The sequence below is a fragment of the Terrapene carolina genome, unplaced genomic scaffold, assembly GCF_002925995.2.
Source record: "Terrapene carolina triunguis isolate 2854851 unplaced genomic scaffold, T_m_triunguis-2.0 Scaffold193, whole genome shotgun sequence".
In the NCBI taxonomy this organism is placed as follows: domain Eukaryota; kingdom Metazoa; phylum Chordata; order Testudines; family Emydidae; genus Terrapene; species Terrapene triunguis.
The window spans coordinates 1297746-1306391 of NW_020664544.1; the positions used below are offsets into that span (position 1 = coordinate 1297746).

General features: G+C 61.8%; 1 protein-coding gene across 1 annotated transcript in view; it reads left to right on the plus strand.

The window, feature by feature from the left end:
* STAT3 (signal transducer and activator of transcription 3) overlaps positions 1 to 4933 on the plus strand; it is a 35024-nt gene extending 30091 nt beyond the window's left edge. Inside the window, exons 20-24 of the mRNA XM_026654878.1 lie at positions 976 to 1115; positions 1538 to 1750; positions 2009 to 2051; positions 2489 to 2601; positions 2817 to 4933. Coding sequence (XP_026510663.1) covers positions 976 to 1115; positions 1538 to 1750; positions 2009 to 2051; positions 2489 to 2601; positions 2817 to 2872 — 565 coding nt within the window. The 3' untranslated portion in view covers positions 2873 to 4933. The remainder of the gene's footprint in view (positions 1 to 975; positions 1116 to 1537; positions 1751 to 2008; positions 2052 to 2488; positions 2602 to 2816) is intronic.
* The last annotated feature ends 3713 nt before the right edge of the window (positions 4934 to 8646 follow it).

Sequence of the window (8646 nt, forward strand, 5' to 3'; positions counted from 1 at the left end):
GTCGGGTCCGCTCTGGTCCTGCGGCCGCTGTGCCGGCGGGTCGGGTCTGTTGTCAGATGCTACCAGGGTGGTGCTTCTGCTTTCTCCTGTTGATATCACTCGGCTGCGTGCGTGTGTTCCCTCTGTGTGCTGCCCCAGCTCTGCGCAGATAGCTGATACAGCAAACCCGACGAGAACCCCCAATAACCACAGAGTCTAGTAAGATGCAAAGTCACTTCGGACTAGGTTTATTGCGATCTCGGACACAATTGCAGTTCCCCGTAGATTACTTAGTCTACCGGGCATACTACTAATAGATGCCTCTTGGCAAGGACCCGGCTCAGTGGCGGGACTTTCCACTGCCCCCGTGGCCGGACAAAGACACCACCCCAGGGATACATTTTTATACACAGGTACAAACAAGTTACACAAGTTACACATCACTCCTGACGTATTGAGGTGCAACCCCTCTACGCAGCAAGGTACAACCCTTCTACGTAGTAAGGTGCCGCCTCGCACCTTGTACCTGTTGGTTCGATCAAAACAACTCTATCCATCATTTTACCCTTTTGCCCCTGTCATTGGGATGGGTCGGCCTGTTCCATGTTATCTGTGGAATGTTTCGGTATAGTGTGTCTTGGTACCATATTTATACTGTAACTATGCTAAGTGGATATATATTTATGCAACATCAGCCCTTTCCTTGCCAGCTTCTGTGAGCAGGGCCTGCCTCTTGCTCACAGCTTAACTTTGCTTTATGCTATCAAAGTCTTGACCATTACTTTAGGTCAGGCCTTAGGGCCTTTACTTACTACAGGGTCCGCTCTGGTCCTGCGGCCGCTGTGCCGGCGGGTCGGGTCCGCTCTGGTCCTGCGGCCGCTGTGCCGGCGGGTCGGGTCCGCTCTGGTCCTGCGGCCGCAGGGCTCGGGAGGTGGGGGCGGGAGCCGGCGATAGAGCCGATCGCCATGTTGCTCAGCGCTCTCTCCCCTCTGCCAGGTACATCATGGGGTTCATCAGCAAGGAGCGGGAGCGCGCCATCCTGAGCACCAAGCCGCCAGGCACCTTCCTGCTGCGGTTCAGCGAGAGCAGCAAGGAGGGGGGCATCACCTTCACCTGGGTGGAGAAGGACATCAGTGGTACGCGCCCCGTGGGCGGAGCTCGTATGTCCGGACAGGGCCGGTCGCCGAGCCGGGGGGAGTCGCGTGGGCCCGCGGAGCTCATGATCTTAGCGTGTCTTTGCCCTGCCCTGCCATCAACTCTGCCACCCAGCAGTCGGCCAGGGTCACGGGGGCTTGAACCCTGCTCTCCGTGTCCCCAGCCAGCGCTCTAAACACTGCCCCTCCTTCCCCCCGACCGGTCACATGAGCCGTGCTGAGCTGCCAGGAACGGGGGGTGTTCTGCACCTCCCCGGAACCTGCATCCCCGGGCTCCAGGCCCAGAACCTGCCTCTCTTCTTACGCAGCGGCTGGGTGGGCTGTCTCTGTTCCTGGTGGTTCTGTGGGGCGTTTCCCAAGTGAGCCAGGAACAGGCCCGCATGAAATGCTGCCTCCTCCTCCAGGGAAAACCCAGATCCAGTCCGTGGAGCCGTACACCAAGCAGCAGCTCAACAGCATGTCGTTCGCGGAAATCATCATGGGCTACAAAATCATGGATGCCACCAACATCCTGGTCTCGCCCCTGGTCTACCTGTACCCAGACATCCCCAAGGAGGAAGCCTTTGGCAAATACTGTCGCCCGGAGAGCCAGGAGCACCCCGAAGCTACGGACTCAGGTAGTCGTTGACATTCCGCCCCTGCTGTCTCTGTCCAGTGGCTGGCGGGAGCTCTGCAGAGAGGGAGCATTGGGGAGATCCGGCAGCCGCTAACGACCAGCGTCATGATGGCAGGGAGCTGCCTCCCTGCCTGGATTGATGCTTCCTGTGCTCGTGGGTAGAGAAGCCGGCCCATCTGCGGCTGGCCGGGTATCCCCAGAGCGGGGCCGACTGGGCTGGGACAGACGCTGTTCAACTAACCTGCTCTTCTCCCCACAGGCACTGCGCCGTACCTGAAGACCAAGTTCATCTGTGTCACCCCGTAAGTGTTCTCCGAGGAGGCTGCTGCCTGGGGGTGTCTGAGCACAGGGTCGTGCTGCTCCGTAGGGGCCATGACAGACGTGCCTCGACTGTGAGAGCCAGACTCTGTTGTGTTCTGGGGCAGCGAGCCCAAGATCCGGCCCTGTTGGGCTGGGTGCTGCACAGAGGCCCCGTCCCAAGGAGCTCAGAGACTCGCCGGCTCAGCCCTGCGGGGGGAAGGGGGGGGGTCTCCCCATTTTGGAGAAGTGGGACCCAAAGGCACAGGGTCACCCAGGAAGTGGGCGCAGAGCTGGGAATTGATCCTTCCCGTGGGAGAGCCCCCCTCCCACGCAGGCCCAGCTCCGTCCGGCACTAGGCAGCCCCGCTGCCGCGGTGATGGACACGGCTCTCGGCCTCTCATGGCTTCTCTTGTGCTGTTCCCCCCCCCTCCCGCTACAGAACGACCTGCAGCAACACCATCGACCTGCCCATGTCCCCGCGCACGCTGGACTCGCTCATGCAGTTTGGTAATAACAGCGAGGGAGCGGAGGCCAATGCAGGAGGCCAGTTTGGTAAGTGGGCAATGCCTGGCCCCCTCAGTGCCCCCGGGCATGGGGCCTCTGATCACTTAGAGCCGGCAGGGGACTCCGGGTCTGGTGCCAGCCCCCTCCAAGAGCCCAGGCTCACCTTAGACCCTTCCCAGCCTGGTGCCTCCCCAGCTGGGAGAGGCATGTTGTGTCTAGGGGCTTCCCCCATCTGACTGGCCCCTGTCCCTCTTTCCCTGCAGAGTCTCTGACCTTCGACATGGAGCTGACTCCGGAGTGTGCTGCCTCGCCCATGTGAGGGCCACGCGCCCGGCTCCGCGTCTCGACAACTCTCGCTTCCCGGCTCCAAGTCATTCCCTCGTCCTGCTAGGTCATGCGTTCGCTCCGTGCCCCAGAGCATTCCCAGGCTGCTCCCTGGGGAGAGACGTCGGCCTGGGGGGTCCCGATCAGCTCATGGCCGTCTAACCGGAGCACCCAGCCGGCGCTCGGAGGTGGTGCCGGGGGGCTGGGGGGAGGGAACCTTTTTTTCTATTTCCTTCCATAACAAACGTTTTCTGCTCGATCAAGTGCCTGTTAGCATCTGATTGCCGCCTCCATGCGTGCAAAGCGCTTTCCAGACCTCCTGCGGCGCTGCCAGACGCCCCTTTCCCAGCTCGTCCCTCGCTAACGTCTAAATCCCCCCAGGATTTCAACGAACAGCCGCTTCTTTGAGGCAGCCGGGAAAGGAGCCTGGGAACCCGGCAGTCCTAACACCAAGAGCTTTAGCTAGTCGGCGTAGGGGTGAGGAGTGCAGAGAACGCGCCGGGCTGATCTGACTCGGGCACCAGCCCGCGTCCAACGAAGGGGCTGCCAAGCGACTTCCCCCTACAGGCAGGTTATTCCAGAGTGGTTGTGCCTCCCGGGAGGCACTTGGTTCTGGGCTCCAGGAAAGGCCGGAGGCTGGGCTGGCCGGGCCGGGCCGTCAGCCCAGGTGCTGGGGTAACAGGTGGCCCGACCGATCTGTCTCCAACGTGGGGAGCGGTTGTCCTGGCCCCTGAGCTGGAGTCAGACGCGAATGGCGCGGTTCAGCTCCTTGCCCGTCTGCCAGGGCTCAGGTTAGACCCAGCATGGGCGACGAGCAAGCCAGACGCCCGCCTCCCCCTCCAGGCAGCCCCCTGGAAATCGGCCTGCCCTGTGTGCCGGGGCTGCGGGGGGGATCTCCAGCGAGCAAGACAATCGTTCTCCCCTGGCGCACCAGATCCACATACTGGCTGCCGTCCCCATGCTCCCTGATCCCACGCAGCTGGGTCCTTCCTCCAGGTGGTCACTGCAGTGACAGTGGGGTGCCCTCGGTTACCGATCCGCTCTCTGGTGTAACCCGACTGCCCCCCATCCCTGCCCCGGCTGCTGGGCCCCGAATCAAACGCAGTGTCCTTGGCGCTCTCCAGCCAGAGTTGAAACCCCACAGACCTGCAGGGCCTGCCAGCCCCAGCCCCGTCGGGCTGAGAGCAGAAACACACAGTGGCAGGCGCTGGACACACTTCGTTTCAGTCTGAGGTGGTTTTTTCAGCGATAAGCTAGCAGGCTGGATGGCCTAGGAGAGTCAGCAGCCACCTCCCAGCCAGCGGTGCAGGGTGAGGGCTGCAGGAGGAAAGCTAACGACTCTTCTAGCCTCTGCCGGAAACGTGCCAAATGGCCAGCAAAGTGTTGTGGGTCAGAGAAGGTGGATCTCCTCCGTGGAGCCTGGGTCGCCCTGCAGCTAGGCAGGGCGACTGTATGAAGCCATTACACACAGACAGTTCTACGCTGTACGTAACCAAGCGCCATGCTTTGAATGTCTCAGGCTTAATGGATCACAGTATTGAAGCAGCACGCGCTGCTGGTGGGCGAGGGGAGTGGGGGTGCAGAGCAAGAGCCGTCTGCATTTTCCAGTGTGGTCTAAACCCAGGCTTCTAGACACTTGTGGGTGTTTCCTTTTCTTAACCCAGAAGCCTGGAGAAGCCCTAGGCCAGGGCGGCAGCAAGCGCCCGTGCTGAGCTGCTGCTCCAGGCCCTACTCCATGGGCAGCCTTCGCACGGGGCTAGCGCTTTGCACTAGTGCACTGCGTGGGCTCACGCTCCCCGAACTGGCCCTTTGGTGCAGACCTAGGTGCTCAGATGAGGTGAATACTGTTTGCTGACCCGGGTTTATTTCTTAACACACTAGCCGCCTCCTTCCACCACCACCTCCCCGCCTGCCTCTCTGCTTCTCCATCATCCAGCCGCCTCGGGCCTATACGTCCCCTAGTGACGCTCAATACTGTAAAGATTTTATTTTTTGTATATTTTATTGCTGTATTTACAGGCTTTAACTTTCTCCTAAATAAAGGTGCTAAAGCAACTGTGCGCTCCAGCTGGATTAATCTCTAAGCAGTCACTCCAACTCTGTCGGGTTAAATGCAAAAACCAGGGGCAATCAGAACGGCCAGACTGGGTCAGACCAATGGTCCATCTCCCCCAGTATCCTGTCTGCTAGCAAAGCCCAGTGCCCGGTGCTTCAAAGGGAATTACTAGAACAGGGTAACTTTATCGAGGGATCCTTCCCGTCAGCCAGTCCCAGCTTCTGGTAAACAGGCGTAGGAGACACCCAGAGCATGAGGTTGTGTCCCTGACCATCTTGGCTAATAGCCATTCGTGGACCTGTCCTCCATGAATTTATCTAGTTCTCTTTTTGAACTCTGTTATCCTTGTGGCCTTCACACCCTGCCCTGGCAGAGTTCCCCAGATGATGGCGCAGTGCCTGACGTACTTGCTTTGGTCTGTTTTAAACCTGCTGCTATTAATTTCACTGCCTGACCCCTGGTTCTTGTGGTATGTGAAGGGGTAAAGAACACTTTCTCCACACAAGTCATTTTAGAGACCTCTCTCATATCGCCCTGTAGCTGTTTCTTTTCCAAGCTGAACAGTCACCATCTTTTCAGTCTCTCCTCAGAGAGAAGCTGTTCCGTACTCGTAGGCATTTTTGTAACCTTAGAAATGTAGAAGGTACAGAGGAGGGTACCTTTTTCTGAGATGGGGTGACCAGATCTGCACGCAGTAGTCAAGGTGTGGGCATACCAGGGATTTATATAGTGGCATTATGATATCGTCTGTCTTATTATCTATTCCTTTCCTCATGGTTCCTAGTATTATTCGCTTTTTTGACAGCTAGTGGATGTTTTCAGAGAACTATCCACAGTGACTCCAAGACCTTGGAGTGGTAACAGCTAATTTAGATCCCGTGATTTTGTGTGGAGAGCTGGGATGGTTTTTCCAAGGTGCGGTGCTCTGCATTTAGCCGCAAGGCAGCCCCAGTGGCCCGGGCTTCGCTCCTCTTGGCTTTAAAGCAAGGTGGGTGAGCGCATTGTAAACACCAAGACAAATGGAGCCTCTATCCCCACCCCCCACCGTGGCTGCTGGGGGTTCCTGGGCAGGCCTGGCTCCTTGACTAACGAACGAGGAGTGGAGGCTGCTGCCGGGGGAGGTCTGCCCAGCAGCCAGCAAAACCGGTGTCTTTCCAGCCTGCCGCTGGCTGTTCCTAACTCTCTGCCCCCGGGGAGCCAGGGCCCAGCCTGAGCTGCTGCAGGTCCCACCCGTTCCTTGCGTACCTTCTGCAGGTGCCATGCTCAGCAGGCAGGGTGCTCTGCCAGCCACTAACAGCCCTGGGAGGAACCTGGCCCCAGCCCTGGGCACTGAACCTTGCAGTTGGCGCCCCAGGCTGGGCAGGGCCAGAACCAGAACCCGAACCCAGCTGTCCCTTGACTGGCCCCTCCACCCCAGAAGCTGGGGGCTAGGCAAGGCTTCTACATTGAGGGCTCGAGCCGAGCGGGTGCCTTGCTGCTGCCCTGCCACGGCTGCTTGTTCCGTCTCCATGGTCCACCAGGGAACCACCCCTGCTTTCCTGGGCAGGGGCCACGGGCCATGTGGGCGCAGCAGCTCACCAGCACCACCTCCTGCCCCAGGGATGTATTGCGGTTTAGAGCCTCCACTCGCTCATGCCCGCAGCAGTCACCTGCCCCAAGCACAGGGCTGGGGCCGGTTCTTTCCTTCCACTGAGGCACTGATGGGGGCAGGGAGGGGGATGGATGAAGGCCCCTGTGGACAGTGTCCCCATGTATAAAACGGGGTGCTGGGTGCGAGGGAGAGAGCAGTGGGGGTACAGGGCCAGAGCCCAGGGCAGGCCAGCAGCAGGGGCAAGGGGCTATTCACAGCACTGGGGGGGGGGGGGGGCCCCGGCGGGAGGGGGGGCCCGGGGGGTGGGGGGGGGGGGGGGGGCTTAGCTGCTATGGCAGCAGGGAGGTGCTCCATGGCCCCTTTGCAAAGGAGCCGCAGGAGGAGTGGGTGCCCCAGCTCCCGAAGGCCCTTTGGGTGTCCAGCCGCGGCAGCACCAGGCCTATCGGCCCAGCCCAGCTCAGCAGCAGCTGGGAGTCAGGGCTCAGCCCAGCGCATTGTGCAGCACCCGGCGCAGCCAGGTCTGTGTTCAGACAGGGCCTAGTGCCGCTGCAGGGGAGCCGCTCTCCCAGGGCAGGTCACTGCTGCACCCCTGGGTGCCCGCCTGCAGGGCTGGGGCAGGAGCAGGGCCCTAGTGCTGTGTTGTGCTGCCACCTCGTGGCAAGCCAGAAAGCTGCAGCCGAGCTAAGGGGCCCAGCTGTTCTGCTGGCTGCGGGGGGCTGAGTTGAGGCTGCTTCGCTTTAGAGCTTGGCCCGGAGCTGGGGAGGGGGGTCTCCTTTCTCCAGCCCCTGCAGGCCCCCGTTTCACTCCCTCCCCGTTGGTCCGGGCGGGGGGCCTGGCTGGGAGCCCAGTGACTGCAGCACAGGTGCAAAGGATGCTGGGTGCATGGGCCAGGCCCTGCTCTGCCATGGCCTCCCTGCACCATCTTGGGCCAGTCCCTCAGGGTACAATAGGGACCCCAGCACTGCCTCTTGAGCTCACACACCAGAGGCCCCCCCCCCGCCCCAGCACAGCCGCATGTTGGCTGGGCCCAGCTGCTGGCACGGGGCAGGTGGAGCTGAGCAGGCTGCTCGTGGGGGCCGGTTAAGAGCAGCAGCGCCCTGTGCACCCAGCCAGGCCCGCAGCCCCACGCTGCTGGGGACGGACGGACGCCCCGTGCACCCGGCCAGGCCCGCAGCTCTGCGCTGCTGGGGACGGACGGACGCCCCGTGCACCCGGCCAGGCCCGCAGCCCCGCGCTGCTGGGGACGGACGGACGCCCCGTGCACCCGGCCAGGCCCGCAGCCCCGCGCTGCTGGGGACGGACGGACGGACGCCCCCTGCACCCGGCCAGGCCCGCAGCCCCGCGCTGCTGGGGCCGGACGGACGCCCCGTGCACCCGGCCAGGCCCGCAGCCCCGTGCTGCTGGGGACGGACGGACGCCCCGAGCACCTGCCTGGAGCAGCCTGGGCTGGATGTGGAGCCTCGCTTCACCAGCTGCCTTTAAAAACCATCCGTTTTATTACCTGGTCGGTCACGAGAAAAATGGGGTCGAGAGCCGAAAGCAATGGCTGCCACAAGAAGGGAATCCCCCCTCCCCGGCTGCCACAAGGACAGGGTGTCACTCAAGGCCAACATGGGGGGAGGGATGAGCCCAGGGGGGGCAGACCCCCTGCTTGTCCCTCCCCAGCCTGCTGCCCAGCATTCCCCTCCCAGAACAGGGGCTGCCCCAGGGTTGCCCCTTGCTTTTCAACCCCTGCCTGGCTTTTGGGGCTGGGGCACGCTGGGATAACTCAGTGCGTGTCAGGGGCAGGGGGCTGTGAGCAAACGTGGCGGGGGTGGGGGCCAGGAACGAGGCCGGGTACGATACTGATAAAGAAACAAACACGGCTGCTAAGGGGCGAGGCTGGGCCGGGCCGCGTTCCCCACGCCCAGAGAGAGGCGGCTCTGCCAGTGGAGCCAGGGGACACTAGCTAGACCGGGACCCTGCCATGCCCCCAGCAGCCTGCCCAACACCAGCACCCACCTGGCTCAGGCCTGGCACGAGGCGGCACTGCCAGTGCAGGGAAGGATTTGGGGAGGAGCGCTGCGCGAGCCAGGAGCTGCTGGGGCCCCCACAGATGCAGCCAACAACAACGCTGCAGCTG